Below are 21840 nucleotides of genomic sequence, written 5' to 3'. Positions count from 1 at the left end.
GAAACCAGCATTCCTCTGGCTAAGATACTACAAGGTAAACAAAAGAAAAAATAAATGAGACTACATCAAACTAAAAAGTTTAATAAATTTTATTGATTTTTTTATTTTTTATTTAGAGAGAAGAGAGAAGAAGAGAGGGAGAGGGAGAAACATCAATGTGAGAGAGAAACATTGATCAGTTGCTTCCTGTATGAATTCCCATTGTACCCTGACCAGAAATCGAACCCGCCATCTTTTGGTACATGGGCCTATGCTCCAACTTACTGAGCCACACCAGCCAGGGCCAAACTGAAAGGTTTTAGCACAGCAAAGGAAACCATCAACAAAATGAAGACAATCCACTGATTGGGAGAACATATTTGTCAATTACATATCTGATAAGAGGTTAATATCCAAAATTTATAAATAACTTATAAACTTTGATACCAAAAAACAAACAATCCAATTAAAAATGGGCAAAGGACATGAACAGAAACTTCTCCAAAAAAGACATAGAGATGGCCAATAGACATATGAAAAGATGTTCAGTGTCACTAATCGTCAGAGAAATGTAAATTAAAATCACAATAAGATATCACCTCACACCTGCCAAAATGGCTATCATCAATAAATCAACAAACAAGTGTTGGCGAGGATGTGGATTAAAGGGAACGCTCATGCACTGTTGGTGGGAGTGTAGATTGGTGCAAGCACTGTGGAAAGCAGTATGGAGTTAGCCCAAAAAATTAAAAATGGAACTGTCTTATGACCCAGTGATTCCACTTCTGGGAATATATCCCAAGAAACCAAAAACAATAATTTGAAAGAATATTTGCACCCCTATGTTCACTGCAGCGTTATTTACATTAGCTAAGATTTGAAAGCAGCCTAAGTGTCCATCAGCAGATAAGTGGATAAAAAAAGCTGTGGGATGTTTACACAATGGAGTAACACTCGGCCATAAGAAACAAGGAAATCTAAAGTCTAAGTGTCTGGGACAAATCAGATATAATTGCAAACCCCAGTGTTTTTACACTCCTGTGCCTTATTAAAATATCCCAAAGGAATGGTATTTTCAGATTGCTGCCACTCATGGAGTTATTGAGATGGAACAATGTAAATCAGCTGTTAACAAATAATATAGGCCTTATAGATACCGAGTCTTAGGGCTGCACAAACAGTACACATTGCGCTTGTGTCCTGTTACGTTCTTTTTTATCTAATTCTTTCAGCTGTTTGTTTAGTCCTTTATTCTTCTCTTTAGAATACTAAGTCTAATATTCCCCAGGTATTATTGTTTTTGTCTTGCCTCTCTGTGGTGCTATTTATTAAAAATCTCATAACAGATATTTCTGTGCAAAGCACTTCCTGAAAATAAAAATTTTCCAAACATTTAAAAAAAAAACAAAAAAAAAACAAAAATCTTATCCGTTGTGACAGCATGGATGAACCTGGAGAGTATTATGCTAAGTGAAATAAGTCATTCAGCCCTGGCCTGTGTGGCTCTATTGGTTGAGCATCGCTCTATGCACTGAAAGGTTACCAGTTTCTTTCCAGGTCAGGGAACATGCCCAGGTTTCGGGTTCAATCCCTGGTTGGGGTGTATTCAGGAGTGAAGTTTCTCTTTCACATTGATGTTTCTCTGTCTCTCTCCCTCTCCCTTTCTCTCTCTGAAATCAATTTTTAAAAATTAATAAAAAAAGAAATAAGCCATTCAAAGAAAGACAACAAGTACCATATGATTTCTCTTATATGTGGAATCTAATGAACAAAATAAACTAATAAAATAGAAACAGACTCATGGGGAGCAGACTGACAACTGTCAGAGGGGGTCGGGAGGGGAGCTGGGTGAAAAAGATGAAGAGATTAAGTGAAAAACAAAAAAACTAAAGAAAAAAACCCCCAACCCTAATAGAATGACAGCAGTATGGTGATTACCAGAGGGAAAGGAGGTATGGGGGCTGGTAAGAGAGGGTAAAGGGAGGAATACTAGGTGTACCAGTTAATAATGTAGATTTTTTTCAATAGATGGAATTACACCATATGTTGATATATATGCGATTTGATATGTATGCTATTTTGTTGTATTGACAAGCTTCAAAACTTCATGTCAAATGTGCTGAAGGTGTTAACATCATAGACATTTTTACGCTTAAAAATGTCATATTTTGTGCCAAAAAAAGAACATTTGCAGGAAGTTTTAATTCATTACTTTATTTTGAAGAAAAAGTTATCGTATACTTCGGGAAGCTTATGGTGAACATGCTCCATCTCAAGATACTTGTGAACACTGGTTTAAACGCTTTAAAAGTGATGATTTCGACGTGAAAGACAAAGAACGTCCAGGTCAACTGAAAAAGTTTGAAGACCAACAATTACAAGCATTATTGAATGAAGATGCGTGTCAAACTCAAAAACAACTTGCAGAAAGATTAAACATTGCTCAGCAAACAATTTCTGATCGTTCACAAGCAATGGGAAAGATTTTAAAGGAAGGAAAATGGGTGCCACATCAACTGAACGAGACAAATGGAAAACCGAAAAGTCATCAGTAAAATGTTGCTTCAACGGCATGAAAAAACGTCTTTTTTGCATCGATTTGTGATTGGCGATGAAAAGTGCATTTATTCTGAGAATCCCAAACGCACAAAATCATGGGTTGATCCAGGTCAACCATCAACATTGACTGCAAGGCCAAATTGCTTCAGAAAGAAGACAATGCTCCGTGTTTGGTGGGATCAGGAAGGTGTATTATGAGCTTCTAAAACCAGGTGAAACTGTTCATATTGATTGCTACTGACAACAAATAATCAATTTGAATCACGCTTTGATCGTGAAATGACCAGAATGTGCCAGAAGACATAGCAAAGTAATTTTGCTTCATGATGACGCACCATCACACACTTCAAAACCAGTTAAAGACACGTTAAAAGCTCTTGCCTGGGAAGTATTAACCCACCCGCTGTATTCACCAGACCTTGCTCCTTCAGATTACCACTTGTTCCAATCCATGGCACTCGCACTTCCTAAGCAGCATTTCAAAACGTACGAAGAAGTGGAAAACTGGGTCTCTGAATGGTTTGCCTCAAAACAAGAAAAGTTCTATTGGGACAGTATTTACAAATTACCTAAAGAGGGGAAATGTGTAGCTAGCGATGGACATTACTTTGAATAAAGCACTTTTGATGTTTCTCTTGAAGTTATCATGTTTTCTTTGATTATAAAATCCGCATTATTAAGTGGTACACCTAGTAAGTGGTAATGGAAAGAGACATGACTTGGAGTGGTGTACACACAATATTATAGAATTGTACCCCTGAAACCTATATACTTTTATTAACTAATGTAACTCCAATAAATTCAATTAAAAATATAGTACATGATGAATGGGGTAAATGATTACTCTGTGCTGTTAAAAATGATTTTAACAAGTAAGAAAGTAAATTTCTAACTTATGCAGGTTAAAAAAGCTTCGGTGTGATGGGACTAGGATAGACTGCAGATTGAATTTGCCTACCTTGCTCATTAGATTTCCTGTCATTTTGGAAACTACTGAAATTAAGGGCATAGCAATTGAATTAAATTGTGTATATTGAAAGAGAACCTATTTCATGCAGTTGAAAACCCCATCTTTTTTTTTTTTTTTGGAATGAGAAAGTCATCCCAAAGACAAAGGGTCTTTAGTGGAGACAGAGCAACAATATTTCCTATTCTTTTCTTGCTCTTGACTTTCGGTCAAATTACAGCGAACAGTTTAAGAAACACTATTTCCTGGTAATGGCGATTCAGGAAATTGGAGAGAAGGGAAAAATGATTAAAGCGATAAGCCAGTTTGCAAGGGAGACGTCTGGAGTCCTGTAATAGCCAGTGAACTAGAAACGCTGGATATTTTTATAGATACAGGCACCAACTAGGGAGCCAGGAGCCAGTGCAAGTTCAGCCAAGGGATGAAGGCAGGCGGGGGGAGAAGTCACCGCAAAAGACCCCAACCCCCTGCAACTGTTTAAAATGTCCATAATATTCAGTATCCGCCCAGAAACACCCTCCCCCACAGCCCTAACAACCCTGCGGGCGAGACAGGCTGCTTTCACTTACTGAGCTGTCCCCCGCCCGACGTCATGCTTGGCTCCCGACCTCCGGCGCCTCCAATGCCGACGGCTCCAGGGATCCCTGGCGCCCCCATCCCCGGCGGGGTCCCACTCTGTCTCTCGAAGTTGCCGGGATTGGAGAAGTAGTCGCGCAGCCGAGGCAGCTCGCGGCCGCTCTCTAACAGCTCGGTGTGCAGCTCCAGGGCGGTCAGCAAGTATTGATCGCGCAACAGCTGAGCTGCGATCGCATCAATTGACAATCGGGCCGGGTGCTCCCCACTGCCCCCCAGTGCCACCGCAGCCGCCGCCTCCCCAGGGAGCACTGGCCGTGCACTGCTCCCTAAGGCCACGGGATCCTGGGGCGATAGCGAGTCCGCAGAGCCAGGATCTAGGTCGCCCCCGGAACCCAGCCGAAGTCCTGCCCGCCGCTCCTCGGTCGTCGCTACCTCGTCGTCATCCTCGTCTGAATCACTGAGAAATGGATTCACGCCGCCACTACCACTGCCACCACCTCCAGGCACCATCGCCGCCATCTTATCCTGTCAGGCGTGTGGGCACCTCCCTGACTGGTTCTGACAGGCCGCAGCCTGAATTCCCCCTCCGCCTCAGCGGGCACTGCGCACCGCCACAGCCCGGGCCTGGCCACGTCCAGCCTCTCCACCTAGAGACCAGGCGTACGCTCAGAAGCAGAAGGTCCAGAGGCAGCAACACCCACTACCTCTGCCGCGGCTGCACCAGCAGCCCGGCTTTGCAGGCGTCTTCCTGGTCTCCAGTCTCGCGAGAAATAGAACGCGTTCCGCCCTCCCCTTCTCCCCGCCCCGTCCTGCGCCCGCCCCACCCCAGCCCCGTAGGTTCACAGAACCCGCCAGCAAAGCCGCTCTTGACTCAAATGCAAAACCCCGCCCCCACTCCTGTTTGATTGGCTAGAGGAACAGGGAGGAGGCGGGGTTACGGAGGACTGGTCTTAGAATTATCGCGAGAACTGTTGCTGGCCAGGTAGGCTTCAGGGGGCGTTCCGTGGTGGAGATGCGTTATGACGGCGACTTAGGAACGTTCTTTTGGCGATCCTTTCAGTGGGCAGAGAACTCTGCCAAGAGTGGAGTCCTGCCTTCGCGCTGAGGTGGCCTCACTCCCGGATCAGGCTTGACCGGGATAAGCCCCAGGTAAAATCCGGGGACCAGTGCACAGAGGTGCGGTGGCACCGAAACTGGTCCCACGCCCGCAGGTCGCTGCCTCTTTAGCTCGCTTCACTTTTTCTTTCTGGTTGCCGCTAATTGGTGGCATTTTCCCTGCATGTGTAGCGGGTCCCCAGGGCAGTAGTTAGAATTTGGCTTCTTTTCTCATACTTCCCTTCCCAGCCATGTGCCTGCTTACCCTGGAGGCCTGGCAACAGCCCCGGCTTCGTGCACTTCTAGGGAGCGCCTTCTCGCCCTCAAGTTAGGCTATAAAACGACAGCGAAGGTGGAGGGGGGCGGAGGGGCATGGGAAGTGCGGAGAGTAAATAGAAAAAGGATTTGCTAGGATCTGTGAATATCCTGATAGCCTCGACTTGTATAACAAGCGGTCGTTAGGGGCTCAATAAACACTTAGAACGTAATACATAATTTGCTCAACAGGGGACCCTTTAGAATATCACATTCAGTCCCATCAAGTAGAAAAATAAGTACATTTAAGCCTAGAAACGTTCATTGACCTGGTCTAGTCAACTCCACTCATAAATATTCAAGGGAACTAAAATCAGTTACCTTCACGTCCGAAGCCATTCTTCTTTGACTATGCCTTGCACCTTGTCCATTTAGGCTGGAGTTCAGGTATTGACAGTGAAACTTAATTATTTTAAAACTTAGAAGCTTTAGACAGCTTTGATTTTATCAAAGGTTAGCACATAAAGGAAGCATACTAAATTTGGAAGTCCAACGTTTGTCTTTTATATCAGTCCTTGATTACAGTTCGAGGTGGTAAAGGGGATATTAGTTTCTAGTCAACAGTATTAGAGTGCTATTCCTAAGAGCTTCTACTTTCTTCACACAGAAATTGCTCCTTTTGCAGGTTTAAGATTTCCTTTCTTTCTGTATAGCTTCCTTTAAGGACCAAAGTAAATAGGTAGCAGTAATTATGTTATCAGATAAGTTACATATTATATCCAAGCAGTAAAGTATCTCCTTTAGTTCTGTGGAAAAATTAAAATAGAGCATTCGTATGTAACCTTAGGCCAGGTTATTGGTTTACATGTAAAGGGATGCCAACAGTTAAATGTAGGCTTTAATTTCAGTTTACCCAGGCGCAGTAAACTAAAATTTTAATTTGAATGAATCTTTTTTTGTTTTGTTTTGTTTGCCAGAAGTTTTTTGGAATTTTAAAAAAATAGAACATTAGGTCCTAATGTTCAAATCCTAAATATTTTTCTGAGACATATATTGAAGAAAAACTCAGAAAAAAAAATCTCATTTTAGGAAAATAGTATTAAAAATAACTAATACGCCGAAACTGGTTTGGCTCAGCGGGTAGAGCGTCGGCCTGCGGATTGAAGGGTCCCGGGTTCGATTCCGGTCAAGGGCATGTGCCTGGGTTGCGGGCACATCCCCAGTGGGGGGTGTGCAGGAGGCAGCTGATCGATGTTTCTCTCTCATCGGTGTTTCTGACTCTCTGTCTCCCTTCCTCTCTGTAAAAAATCAATAAAATATATTTAAAAAAAATAACTAATGCTGTATCCTGTTACAAATATATTTTTTTGTAAGGATATTTTTCCATTGATTTTTAGAGAGAGTGGAAGGAAGGGAGAGAGGCAGAGAGAGAGAAACATCGATGTGAGAGAGAGACATCGTTTGCAGGCGCCCCAACCATGTCCGGGACATGATCGAGCCTGCAACCAAAGTATGTGCCTCGGAATCCAACTGCAACCCTTCTATCAGCAGGCTGACGCTCTATCCACTGAGCAAAACCAGCTAGGTGCAGGGGTGGGCAAACTTTTTGACTCGAGGGCCACAATGGGTTCTTAAACTGGACCGGAGGGCCGGAACAAAAGCATGGATGGAGTGTTTGTGTGAACTAATATAAATTCAAAGTAAACATCATTACATAAAAGGGTACGGTCTTTTTTTTCTTTTAGTTTTATTCATTTCAAATGGGCCGGATCCGGCCCGCGGGCCGTGGTTTGCCCACGGCTGAGCTATGGCTTGTTACGTATTTCTTGACAAAAAGGATTACTAATCCTTATTGTAACTGAGTTTGCCAGAAAGATTGAAAATGGAACCAATTTCTGGAATGGAGTCATGGGGGGATTAGGAATGGCATGGGAAGGACATGATTAGAAATGAATAGTTTATATACAATGTTTCCATCTCTCTAATGGGGAATTTTAGAAATTTCCTGCACTTAAGGTCCTTGAAGAGGATTGTTCTTATCAGATGAAGAGCCCAAAGTTCGTATCCCAGTTGTACCAATAATTTGCGGTGAGACCTTAAAAAAGTTACTTTACTTCTCTCATCTCACACTCATCTATTTGTCAAGGGGATAGTGAAAGCACACAGGATTAGGAATGTGCTGTCACAATGCCTGGTACTTGGTATACCATAAATGTTATTATAGTTGGTTATCAATTAATGTAATATTAGTATATGTTGAAAATATTCGACAGGTTTTTAAAATAAAACAAATATTAACTGGAAAAAACAGTAGGGCCCAAAGGACATAGCTTTAATTTAGGGTCTGACTTCTAAAATATAGGTTGAACATAGATTTTGTTTCCTCAGAGAGTTGTAAGAAGTTGGATGTAGAATTTCTTCATGATTGGCTTCCTGTAAAAATGTAGTTTCCTGATTCTACTTTATAACCTATAATCATGGACTTGTTTATGTGATATTCCACACTCATAACAAATCAACTGGCCAGTCTTCTATGTAAGTACCTTGCTTTTCTACAATATAGAAGTTTATTTATCAATTTAAAATATTAATAATTGCTGGTCTCTACTTAACAATAGTTTATTAGTAATATATTGGGAATATTTTTACTTAGCAAGATTTACATTAATGTAGGTCTTTATAGCTAGTGTTTCATTGAGTAATCAGAATAATCATTGAAGTTTGTATTTTAGTGATGAAAATGTGACAGATTGCTTTTTTTCCCAAGCACTTCAATCTTTTTTGTGTGTAAAAAATTTATTTTGGCTTTAATAGTCTTAAGATATCCATAAGTAAAATTTTAAATGCAAGTTGCGGTTGACTTAAAGTTTTAGAGATATCTAACATTTTATTGTTTTTTAGTGTGTAGTAAGTTTTCCACCAACATAAATTTTTATTGGTACATGGATATGTGTCCTTTAAAATTTAAGTTATTCACTTATTTTGAAAGGTGTCTAAATGATTGAGCCTTTTTCAGTAAAACTGAATAAAATATTCTGTTTGAAGATAATATTAACAATATTACTTAATATTGCTTAATATACATGTGTTGGGACATAATAACATAAGTAGTATGTGAAAGATGGTATTTTGGAATCACTGCAATTTTATGTATAGTAAGTGACTTAAGCATAAAATTTGTGTGTTTTTTCTTTTTTATGTATCCTGAATCTTTACAGTTTTTGTGTTATGTTCTGGAGGCATAAAAAGAGAAGCAAGGTAGCCTCTAGTGGCAATAGTGCGTATTACATGTACCTTTGAAGTGATAATTCTAAATAATTTATTTGGTAAACATTTGAGTCCTTGCTAAGTGCCTAGGACTGTGATGAGTGCTGGAGCAGCCCTGTCTTGCTATGACAAAATTATGGATAAGTGATAGACAGTAATCCAAATAGTCAAAGACTTAGCTATGTAATTATAAACTAAAGTAAAGGTTTTAGTTTCTGATTTGGACTGCATAATCCTGGAAGAAGTGATGCTTGAAAGTACAAGCAGATGCTATGAGACAATGGGGTGAGAGGATGGAGGGTAGGGTGGAAATGGCATTCTGTGAGGAGGAATTGTACCCATGAAGATCTTACAGCAGTAGGAAACATGGGGGTAGTATGTAAGGAAATTAAAAAAGGCCAGTGTGGCGAGGTGCCATAAAGCAAGGGAAGGTGCTATGGGACAAGGCTAGAAAGAGAGGCAGAGGCCAGTCCAGGTAAGACCTTGTTAGTCATATTAAGGATTTCAGTCTTGATCTGGATAGAAGGCACTGAAGGTTTTTATATAAGGGGTGAGATGTTCAGGTTTGCATTTTGAAAAAAGCAAAACAAAAAAATAATATATGGCTACACAGCAGAAGAATAGTGTATAAAGAATAACTGTTAGTTCTCTGATTTACATATCTGGGTGAATGGTGGTGCCATCCCCTGAGACTAACACTAGGGAGTTTGGAGGCTTCCTACCTAAACAAGGCTCATGGCCTGGTGGGGAGTGGGGTGGGCAGTGGAGTGGGGTGGTTGGGAAGGGTGGTAGTTATATCATGGGTGTAGTTTTAAACATACTCAGTTTGCATTTCTTTGAAATATCCAAGTGGATGTGTCAAGGTTGGAGTTATATATATGGATTTGGAGTTATACTTTGTTGAGACTTTTGTATATAGGTGATAACTGAAGCCAGGGTATGATGAAAAATGCCTAAACAGAAAGTATAGAGTGAGGAGAGAAAAGGGCCTACAACCAAGTTTTGAGTAACTCCAAAATTCACTGACCAGATAGAGCCCATTCTACACTGGTCAAAGATATAGCAGGAAAACCAAAGAAGTAATGTTCAAAGAAGCCAAGAAATGAGAGCTATTTTTAAAAGAAGGCATAGCTAATAAAGACAAATGGAATGGATAAGCCATGAAAGACAACTGAAAAAATAGCCATTGGATTTTGCAGTATTCACTACCTTAGTAAAATCTTTCTCTCTGATGTAATGGAAACAAAGACTCAATTTAAGTTGTTTGAGAATTAGATGATTAGGTAAAAAGAGATTGTATTCAGTATTTTCAAGAAGTTTGGTGGTATTAAAAAGAAAGGAACAGTCAGTGCCTTTAAAAAAATTTTTTTTTATTAAGCCTTTATTTGTGAAATGTACCCTTATCATAAATGTGGTTTAATTCATTTTCAGTGCTGCATAGTATTTCATTATGAACTGTCAATGTAAGAGCATACAATCCTATAGAGAATTTTTATTTATTTGAGCCAGAGGATACACCTAGAAGCAAAGTCTTAATCGACTAGGAAAAATGCTGCCTTGAAACAGACATCATGGATAGTTTGCTCTTTGCAGTTAATGGCATACTGTCTTAACAGTATTATTTAAATATTTCATTGCACATTGTTTAGTATCAGACCTGTGACTGTGTCTTCTTGGTGTTCTCTGTAATACCCCTGCACACAGTTATGCACATAATATGTACAAAGAACATTTTTTTTTAATATATAATTTTATTGATTTTTTGCAGAGAGGAAGAGAGAGGGATAGAGAGTTAGAAACATCGATGAGAGAGAAACATCAACCAGCTGCCTCCTGCACACCCCCTACTGGGGATGTGCCCACAACCAAAGTACATGCCCTTGACCGGAATCGAACCCGGGACCCTTCAGTCCGCAGGCTGACCCTCTATCCACTGAGCCAAACTGGTTAGGGCATGCACAGAACATTTTTATTGATTGAATGAGTGTAACCTTCTGCTTGCTTGTTTTGGTGTTCAGGGAACTAAAATAGAGTGTTCCCTTAGTGAGTGCAAATTTTCTGAAGCACAGATAAAATTTAACTACTTTTCCCCCCTATAATTTAGCTAACTGGACAAAAATATATGTTGTCTGCTTAACTTGGTGATAATCAAGAGAAGTTAGAAGTCTGCTGAGCTGATAAGCAAAAGTCGAAAAAGTCTACACACATTTAGATGACGTTAAAATTCTAAGAATATCAATGGCTGTCATATGAGCACCATGAGTTATATTTTCTATTTTATACAGGATTTGGTTTGACTAAACCATACATAACTCAATTTAGGACTCATTTAGTTCTTTCTTTGTTTTTTGATTCTATATTAGTTTTTATGAGCTTAATACACATTTAATTTTATTGTAAATAGTTTATTGGAGTTAATTGCTTATTCTACTTGAATCTTTTCTTTTTGCTTGAGTGTACTTTATTATATATTTTATTTCAGTATCATCTCATTATTAAATAATGTTTATTGTTACCACCAAAAATGAAGTTGAGTTATGTAATGTTTTAAAATATATGTTGTCATCAAGATATGTGAAAATATGTAATTCCATTAAGGTTTACCCAGATTTAATTTTGTTCCTTCTTTCAGCTTTTCTTGAAGATATGCTGCTCTTCTTTATTGTGGGATTGCTCGTACATTTTGTGTTCTTCGCCTCCATCTTTGACATTTATTTTACATCTCCTTTGGTTCATGGGATGGCTCCTCAGTTTACGCCATTGCCTCCTCCAGCAAGGAGACTAGTGCTCATTGTTGCTGATGGGCTGCGGGCAGATGCACTTTATGAATTTGATGAAAAGGGAAATCCTAGAGCACCATTTATTAGGTAAGCATGTCAACTAAACAAAGACATCTCTGGAAAAAGTATGATCTGAACTGATCAAAATGTTTTTAAACAGAGGTATCCAATTCTGTTTAAGTCAGTTTTTGTTATATAATTAAAGAAGTTAAAAATATAATCAATAGTGTTGTAATAACTATGTATGGTGCCAGGTAGGTACTAGACTCATCAGGTGGGTGATTTAGTAGATTATATAAATTCCTAACCACTACACCTGAAACTAACATAAAATAATACCAAGTGTCAACTGTAATTGAATAATTTTAAAAAGAATAAAAATTTGTGAAAAGATACTATGACACTTCATCCCTAAATACTTCAGTATGTATGTTTTAAGAACAAGCACTTTCTCTTACATAACCACAATACCATCATCACACCTAATAAAATTTAACATTGAGAGAATATTATTGTGTATATCAGTTATTTATTATTTAAAAATCATTTCAATACTTTGTGGCTTAAAACAACACTGGTATATTTTGTCTAATGATTCTATACAGTGGTTGGGTGGGTCTTTGTTCATGTACCTGGGCTCACTTATGCTACTGAATCCACTGGTAGAAGGGCTAGGACTGGGCTCAGCTGGGATTAGGATTTTTTCCTTCCTAAATTTTGACTGACGTTTTTTGTTTTGACTCCTTCTGTAATAATCTTATTTTTCCAAAGTCTTTACAGAGCACTTAATTATGTCTATGTTAACTATTCATCTGTAATATCTTTTAGGAATATCATAATGCACGAAGGCAGCTGGGGGATATCTCATACACGTGTGCCAACTGAATCACGGCCGGGTCATGTAGCCCTGATAGCTGGATTTTATGAAGATGTTAGTGCAGTTGCCAAAGGTATTGTCTATTTAGACAATTTCATCCTGTGAAAAATTTATTGAGTAAATATTGCTTCTTTTTTTTTTTTCTTTTTAAATATATTTTATTGATTTTTTTACAGAGAGGAAGGGAGAGGGATAGCAAGTTAGACGAAGGCAGCTGGGGGATATCTCATACACGTGTGCCAACTGAATCACGGCCGGGTCATGTAGCCCTGATAGCTGGATTTTATGAAGATGTTAGTGCAGTTGCCAAAGGTATTGTCTATTTAGACAATTTCATCCTGTGAAAATTTATTGAGTAAATATTGCTTCTTTAGCTCTGAATCATGACACAAGGTGAAGGATGTTTTGAGATACTTTTGACAAATATTTTAATAGGCCTCAGCTAAACACATACTGGTATTGAATCAAGAATTAAGCTTTAGTATTATATCATCCTGTGCTATTAAAATAATGTGATTGGGTGGATCTATGGTTTTCCTAGAAATTAACTCTCAAAGGTTCAAAATAATTCTGTATTTTAGTAAGAAGTAAATTACCTATTGTAAGCTTTAAGAAATTTAACAAAATCTATTACTACTTTTGCATTTGTTGTGCGATTAATTCTCATTGTTATTATTTAAAGGATAGTTCTTTAGGGGCTATACTAATACCTCACCATGTGTATATTGTTTTGTTATTATTTGCTTTTTTTTTCTCAATTACCTGAAGGATGGAAGGAAAACCCTGTGGAATTTGATTCTCTTCTTAATCAAAGCAAGTACACATGGAGCTGGGGAAGCCCAGATATCTTGAGTATGTTTGCCAAAGGTAAGAGACATTGATTATATTTTCTTAGATAGTAAATAGATTAATAAATTAGTATAGTAATTTTTTTATACTATCAATATTTTCTTGATTTTGAGACACATGTTTTAACATATTTAACAGTTCTGAAATAGGGATGTGTGTTGCAATGGACAAACATGTCAATTTGATTTTTTTCTTCTTAGTTGAAATACTGGCACATCATATAATTGGGCAGGCCAAAAAACCTCAAACTGCTTGCCACTTATATACTCTTGAATTCAATGGAATGACATATGGCTCTAACATTCAATAACTTTATAATCTTGGACAAGTTAGATAACTTCTCTGAACTTCAGTATGCATTTTTGTATATATGATTTTTATGTCACAAGTTTGTTTTTAGGATTAAATTAGATAATTCATGTGAAACATTTAGCAAAGTGCTTATCATATAACTCCTCATGATGCTGATGCTGATGTCTGGTTCATTTTACATTGATGAATTACTAAGAAGTTGGTAAAAAAAATTTTTTTAAAGAAATTGGTAGTCACATAAAGATTTAAACATTAACATTTATGTTTATGATTCCTGTTTTGATATATTCAAGATCTTGCCATTTGGATTAGTTTTGTATTTTTTTCTGTGTACGAATCTGCAAGTATTAGAACATCCTTGATTACACAATTTATATTACTTTTTAAAATCACTGGATTTTTTTCAATTTTATGTCATTTAATGCCTTTTAGTGGGAGCAGAATGGTCATTTCACTTAATGAAAACGTTTTGTAACTTATACTTAGTCACGGGTGTAATTATATTAGTTGAAATAATTGAAGATTATTATGTCTTGAAAGCAAAATACATAATTCAGAATTTTATGTATGACATTCATAGAACATTATTATGTAAGGCAGGCCGAAAAACCTCAAACTGCTTGCCATTTTTATAGTCGCTTCTTTGGACAGTAGTTTAGCTTTGGGGAGGACAGGTGGCTTATTTAACTTGCCTTCCTTCTTCTGGCTACAGTTGATAGATAGGGCTAATGCCTGAATTGGAGACAGTCCAATGGCAGTGTTCCCTTTCTTATAGTAACCAACAAACCAACTCAGATTTTTACTTAGGATGTGGGAATTAGAATGGCTGAGCAGTGGAATAACTCGTGTCAATAGGACTAAGCTGACATTGTAAGAGATTGTCATTACTTTGTTTTATCTCTTCCTTCTAATCTGTAAGAGCCTATCTAACTGAGCCTTCCTTCTTCTGGCTACAGTTGATAGATAGGGCTAATGCCTGAATTGGAGACAGTCCAATGGCAGTGTTCCCTTTCTTATAGTAACCAACAAACCAACTCAGATTTTTACTTAGGATGTGGGAATTAGAATGGCTGAGCAGTGGAATAACTCGTGTCAATAGGACTAAACTGACATTGTAAGAGATTGTCATTACTTTGTTTTATCTCTTTCTTCTAATCTGTAAGAGCCTATCTAACTGAGAAACTCATTAAGTTGATTGGATTCTTTATAAGATATTGCAAATGTATAACATTAATATATTTGTTTACCCTGTCAAGCTGTTTGCCTATAAGCAATGTCTATTCCCCAATATTGAGAAATATACACATAATCTTTAAATAAGAAAAGTGACTATTTGCATTTTCTTCTTGCTTTGGGTAGTTTTGTAGACTAAGTGAATTCATCTATTTTAAAGTATAACATTCTAACCAAAAAATATTTTGAATAATTTAATCCTTATAGGGAGACAAACTTTGGTGTTTATTTTTGTGTATTAGCGTTGTCACTTTGGCAAGTAAGTTAACTTACATGTAGTGTATCTGTAAAATTGGAATATCTTGTGAGAACAAAGTAACAGCATGTATTAAAGTACAAAGCATGGTCCATGGTACATAAAAAAAATGTTAATTATTCCTCCCATCTTTCTCTTTCCCATCATAATCTAAAATGCTTTGTGAAAAATTCTAGTTACTCACAAAAATCTTTAAATGACTACTCCATATTTCTAACAGTTTAAAAAATTGTTTAAAAAAATTTCCCCCAATTTTTTTTTCAGGTGCTTCAGGAAACCATGTTTTTACACATAGTTATGATGCTGACAGTGAGGATTTTGGTGCCAAGGATGTAACAAAACTGGATACATGGGTCTTTGATAATATTAAGGTGCGTAAATAAATAGCGTGTTATTGAGTGGTTAATGTACAAGACACATATTTCTACCTAAATTACTAGAAACAGATTTGTCAGTAAATACATCTTGTATTTGTGTGAACGTAAAAGTTTTATATTATAGCACACTATTTTTAAAAGACTGGATTCTAAGAAATTAAACATTCTACAATAATCAGTTAATAGAAGTTTAAAAAATAATTTTAAAAAGATAACCTTTTTAAACTACGTGTTTAAGATAGTAAAATGAGCCCTACATTTGGAATTCAGTTAACCTATATTTTATTCCTACTCTGCTGAATCATCTGAGGTGTAAACCTTAACCAGTTTCTTACAGTGTGGCAGCCTATGAGATGTGTGGGAGCCTCTTGAAAAATGCTGTTTAAATGTAATGCAATTATAACACTAGAGGCCCGATGCATGAAAATTCGTGCAAGAGTGGGCCTTCCTTCCCCGGCTGCTGAGACTGGCTTCCCTCTGGCAGCCGGTAGGCAGCAGGCACCCGGGACCCGAGCTTCCCTTCTCTGGCCGCCGGCAGGCACCTGGGACCTGGACGGCTTCCCTCCGGCCCCAGCTTCGTCCCTAAGGATGTCTGTCCGGTCTAATTAGCAATTACCCTTTTATTATTATAGATGAAGTAGATGCTTTTAAAAATTTTTTACTTTAAAAATAATTTTACTTTAAAGAAAAATTAGATAAGTAAAACCAAATTAGCAAATTAATCATAATAAAATGTTTATGCGTTTTTGTAAGAAATAAGAGTTTTTTGACTATTTGATAGGGACAGTTATCACAGTTTCACCAGGAATCCAATTAAAATTCATCAAAAATTGTGGGAAATGGTGACTATCGGCTCTCTCCTTTCGACTAATCCATTGTTTCTCATCCTCAAATTATAACATAATTTATTTGTTGTATGAAGCTTTCATTGATTTATCCCTAATGCTTCTTCTTTTTACGAGTGATGTCTTTTGAACTGACATTGTGGACTTCATAATGTAGTTATTTTTGTTCATTTGTTTATAAATATGTGTTTCTAAATATGTGTTTGCATTTGTCTTTATATTTACTTCACAGGAATTAAGTTCATTCACATTGAATCTTTTTGCGTTTTAAAACTCAGTTTAATACATCATCTCTTCTATTAGGTTTTCCCTGACTTCTCTTTGCTTCACCTCACTTCCCATTCCATTTACATAATAACCCTCTTCTGTGTTCCCTTAAGGCCACTAGTACTGTTTTATTTTTGGCTCTTGTCAAAATATTTCTTCAGTCTTCTATGTATTTCTTATTTATTGATTTTAGAGAGAGAGAGAGAGACATCAATTTGTTGTTCCACTTGTTTATGCATTCATTGGTTGCTTCTTGTATGTGTCCTGACTGGGATTGAACCCGCAACCTTGGCATATTGGGATGACACTCCAACCAACTGAGCTACCCACCTAGGTTCTATATTTTATTCAATATTATGAGATTTTTATGAAATCACATCTCCTTTCTATAACCTTTTCTTGGCCACAAAAAAATAGCTTATTTCCTGTTTGAACATAGATGTCTAAAATGACAGAAAGGACCTTGTAGTGGTAGGCCTGAGGACAAATGTAAACAAAATAAGATAATTTTATAATTATGTATAAATTTAATTAAATGTTCTTATCAGAATTATTTTATAAATAAAATAAATGAACTAAAATTTTTAACTGATTTGTTACATATAGGAATTCTTTCATGCTGCCAGAAACAACCAATCTTTGTTTTCTAAACTAAATGAAGAGAAAGTAGTTTTTTTCTTACATCTATTAGGAATAGATACAAACGGACATGCTCACCGACCCACATCAAGGTAATTTTAATGCTGTGTTTAATTTCTTGTTTTTGTGGGTAACAACCATTTTGTTTGAACTTTTAAAGTAGTATAATTTTTTTGTGATTATCACAACAGATATATTTTAAATAACTCTAACGTAGAATAAGTTCTCAATTATATGAGCTATAGATTGATATACTATAGAAGCTAAAATCACATGTGCTGTGGCCAGACTGCACATTAATATAAGTAAAATATATCCTGTATTCTTCATGTATCAAGGCAGAGAAAAAAAATATGTATTTTAGAAATTCAGTAAATCTTGAAATCAAAGCATTTTTATGGAGTTAATATTTATATCACAAAAAGATGTAATTAGCTATTCCTTATGTACTCCATTTAATCAGTATTATAGCTAGCAAATAATTGTATAAAGTTTTGTATACTATATTTCAGTTGCACTCCTTATCTAGAACAGCAAATATTTTTTTCACTTTGTAGACCATAAGAAAGGGGAAAAATCCATGTTGTTATTATTTTTTAATATATTTTTATTTATTTCAGAGAGGAAGGGAGAGGGAGATAGATAGAAACATCAGTGATGAGAGAGAATCATTGGTTGGCTGCCTCCTGCACACCCCCTACTGGGAATGGAGCCTGCAACCCGGGCATGTGCCCCTGACTGGAATCAAACCTGGGACCCCTTAGTCCGCAGGCCAACGCTTTATCCATTGAGCCAAACCAGCCAGGCCTCATGATATATTTTTATGCTTTATTTCAAATTTGGTTTAGATTAGTCTAACTGTAAAGCCTATTGGTTAGCTGTCCATAATTGAATACCTCATGATCCCCTTTTTTCACCTGCTGCACTGTTTTAACTGATAGTTCGTACCAAACCAGCCTGTTCAAGCAGCCTTGCCAGCCTAGCCATTTTTAAGTGTACATGTATGGAAGCTTAAGTATAATTTGTTCAAAACATATTTGAAATGGTAGGACATCATTTTATAATATATTATAACATTTTATATCACAGTCTAAGGAAAAATTCTACACTTGAAACAGTTATACTTACCTGTTGTGACAAGGACAGTATAGTTTGCATTATGAGATACATGAACTTGAAAAGCATCATTATTGCATTTGAAACTTAAAAGCATTCATTACAATGTATTTGCTAATCAGTACCCTCCTCTTAAATAATTTCTGAGCAGTATTTTGCTTCTTTAAACAGAGAAAACATTATTTTTAACAATCTGAAGAGTTCTGATTTTAAACTGTTAAAGATGAAATCTAAAGTATTTCAGGGGTTACTAACTTTGAATGTCATGAGTTCATGTTAAATAAATTTGATTTTTCCAAATTAATGTAATTTAATTTCTTCTTTTGTGTCTTTTTAAACAGGGAATATAAGGACAATATTAAACTAGTTGATGAGGGAGTTAAAGAAATTGTGTCCCTGCTTAAAGATTTTTATGGAAATGATGAGAAAACGGCATTTCTCTTTACCTCTGACCATGGAATGACAGACTGGGGTTAGTCTGTCTTTAATTAACTTATATTCTATGATTAAAATAGTGGTAAATGGAGCTTGCAGATATAATGTTGAGGATTACATGTCTTAATGGGTGCAAAGTGTCTAGCATATAAATGTATGCTTAAAATTTAAGTGTAAAAAGTTCTGAACTTATATAAAGCATCTTCTAACTATAGAAGTAATATATTCTCAAAATGAGAAATTAGAGGAAAGTAGGGAGGAGAAAATAAAAAGTACTATAGGATTAACTGTACATGATGGCGTAGGTGGCGAGGTTAAGGTGGTACTACTGAGGGACTTTGGACTACTGAAAATCCACTCTACATGATCCTGTCCTCCCTGTGAGATTCCCAAGGCAAACACAGTGTGTGCACAGAGAACAAAATGAGGCAAAGAATGTTCGGGTCCCCAAATCACAATATGGAATTCTTGCGAGCTGGTTCCACTTTATAAAGGGCTTTTGGCTGCACCAGCCAGAGTAGCCTGGAAGAAAAATATCTAGAGACTTTGCCATGCTCTTGAGAATAGCTCTGGTCTCAGCTACCTGCCCCAAACCTGGCTCGTGACTCCCCAAAGGCAGAGCTTTCCCTGTTCTTTCTGCCTTCGGAGCCACTCTAGTGGCATCTCCTCCAAGCCTTACTGTTATATTCTTCTTTCAACCAGAATCACTCAACAGACATTCTGCCCTTTTTAGTTTGTTCATTTGTTTATGCCTTTTTGTTATTGATGCTCTGACTTGCTGTGAGAATATTTTAAAACTAATTGTTATACAGAGTTAGTTGCAAGCATTTGGGAGTGTGGTGACTAAAATTAACTATAGATGGATTAACTTTAAGTAGTTAAAAAATAAATATTTAGGTATAAGTCCATATATACTGGTCTTATGTCCTCTTTGTAGGTTCCCATGGGGCTGGTCATCCTTCAGAGACCTTTACTCCTTTCGTTGCTTGGGGAGCTGGAATCAAGTATCCCCAAAAAGTATCAGATCAACAGTTTAATGATGTGCTTTTGAAAGGTATAAAAATGAATCTTTATTGTTTTTATAAATAGGACATTTTAAAATAAAACCAAAGTTTAATTTTTTAAAATCACTTTCAAGTTGTAGTTTTCTTTTTGATCTTGTGCTTCTACTATTTCTATGTATTACTTTTGTATGTTCATATTATTTGGTTTACAATATTCAGCTTGAAATACACAGTCTTAGTCATTTGCCTTATGAAAGTTTAAGTACAAATTATACTATTGCCTTTTTTCCATATGCCTTATTTATACTGGCATGTAGATTAAACCTTGAGTCAAATCTAATTTGCAGATAAATCACGTATCATAATTGATCTTTCACAACTGGTACTGTTGTGAAACAGTACCCTGTTTCTAGTACTTTTGAAGTCCCTCTGTGTTGCCCAAACCTCCTTTACTTCTCAATCCATGAAGAAAAGGAATGCCTTTTTCCTGGAGCTCTGCTTATTTTGTCAGGTAAGGTTTTATTCAGAGTTCCAAAGTTTTTACTAATTGGACAAAACAAATTGCTCTCAAATGTCTTACTTTGGATTAGTTGTATCAACTCATCCAAAGCTCTATTTTGTTGAAAATATAGATTTTTTTTTAAAATACAGATTTCCAGACTTTGTAACTAGACATTTTGATTCCATGAGACTGGGTGAGACCTATAAGTTTTGTTTTTAAAACCTTCTCCAGGGTTTCAGACTCAAGCTGTGTGCAGGTATTTTTACCATGGAAAACTCTTTTTTATTTGTATATTAAATTTCCTTAGATGCTTTCTTTCTTTTTTTAATTTATTTTTTTATTGAGATATCATTCTCATACCATAAAATTCACATTTTAAAATTGTACAATGTATTCTTTTGAGTTTATTAACAAGATCATGCAATCACCTCTACTATCTAATTATAAAATATTTCATAAACTTCCCCCCAAGAAAACTCCATTAGCTGTCACTCCTTCTTTCTCCCTCTTCTCCAGCACCTGGCAACCATTAATCTATTTTGTATCTGTGGATTTGCCTATTCTGGATATTTCATATAAATGGAATCATTCACTAAATGGTTTTTTTGCACCTGGTTTCTTCCACATGGCATAATGTTTTCAAGGTTCATCTATGTTATAGCATGTATCTGTAGTATATTTTGTATAGCTGAATAATAATCTATTGCTGTATGTATCATATTTTATTTACACAGTCATCTTCCGGACATTTGGGTTGTTTTCACATTTTTGACTTTTATGATAATGCTGCCATAAAGATTTGTGTGAAAGTTTTTGTGTGGACATGTGTTTTAATTTCTTTTGGCTGGATACATAGAAATGGAATAAATGGGTCATATGAAACTCTATGTTTAATGTTTTGCAGAATGCCAAACTGTTTTTCAGTGCAGTTGCGTTATTTTATATCCTGTGCTCTGTGGTAACTGTGTTAGATTGAGTCTAAATAGAAGCTAGGTTAAATAGTATGTTTGTATTTAGGAGATAGAACTGTACTTTGGCATTTGATTTCTCAGTGAATTAATGTTTTAGAATTGCAGGCTTCAAGAATCATTACAGAAAAAAATGTAGTTTTTCTTATATGACTATTAAGTATCATAAGTTACAGAGACAAGGAATATTCTTTTTTTCTTCATCAGGTGATTAGTGTGAAGTTTTAGTAGCTGACTAGTAGAAGAAGGAACATATTTTAAACTTTATTAGCTTATTAAAGGAAATTTCATCATAAAAATATCTTAGAACCCTTTTGGTAATATGTATATCATAATGCCATTAAATCAAGACATAGTCTCATAATCATTTTGGTTACTGCTTATTGAAATTTCTGAATTTACACATAGAAAGATAGAGGGATAAGGTTATCTTTGAAGGCAGTTTTAACAGTAACTTATTATACTATTTTAAAATTTGGGATTAATGGCGCATCATAGCTACAATTTTAAGTATTTTGCAAGCAACTGCCATTACAGAAAAAAAGGTAAACTTAGATTGACTAATGGACTACCAATGCCTTAATAACCTCCTGGAACAGGATTGTAATTTATTGTAGGCATGCTAACAGTTGTTATCATTGTGCCTTTTAGTTCCATCGTTCCTTCCTTAGCCTTTTGAAAT

At 36.4% G+C, this 21840-nt stretch overlaps 2 protein-coding genes across 6 annotated transcripts in view; one reads left to right on the top strand and one right to left on the bottom strand.

Annotated features, from left to right (window-relative positions):
- The window catches only part of KIAA1468 (KIAA1468 ortholog), a 100048-nt gene extending 95202 nt beyond the window's left edge, over positions 1-4846 (bottom strand). For 3 of the 5 annotated variants that reach the window (XR_002828884.1, XM_006087162.3, XM_023752648.1), the window contains exon 1: positions 4075-4846. Coding sequence is in view for 3 of the 5 variants with exons in the window: in XM_006087162.3 (XP_006087224.1) it covers positions 4075-4600 (526 nt within the window). In the remaining 2 variants the exon portion in view is untranslated. The remainder of the gene's footprint in view (positions 1-4074) is intronic. The other 2 variants (XR_002828883.1, XM_006087163.3) reach the window with 2 other exon arrangements.
- A 147-nt stretch (positions 4847-4993) lies between these two features.
- The window catches only part of PIGN (phosphatidylinositol glycan anchor biosynthesis class N), a 75765-nt gene continuing 58918 nt past the window's right edge, over positions 4994-21840 (top strand). The window contains 9 exon segments of the mRNA XM_014454428.2: positions 4994-5230; positions 7820-7966; positions 11331-11565; positions 12307-12428; positions 13124-13222; positions 15270-15376; positions 17101-17225; positions 18591-18721; positions 19622-19738. Of these exon segments, the coding sequence (XP_014309914.1) occupies positions 11345-11565; positions 12307-12428; positions 13124-13222; positions 15270-15376; positions 17101-17225; positions 18591-18721; positions 19622-19738 (922 nt within the window). The 5' untranslated portion in view covers positions 4994-5230; positions 7820-7966; positions 11331-11344.

This window comes from Myotis lucifugus, unplaced genomic scaffold (assembly GCF_000147115.1).
Source record: "Myotis lucifugus unplaced genomic scaffold, Myoluc2.0 scaffold_36, whole genome shotgun sequence".
NCBI classification, from domain to species: Eukaryota; Metazoa; Chordata; class Mammalia; order Chiroptera; family Vespertilionidae; genus Myotis; species Myotis lucifugus.
The sequence above is the reverse complement of the archived record's forward strand: the minus strand, read 5'-3'. Positions and strand labels throughout refer to the sequence as shown.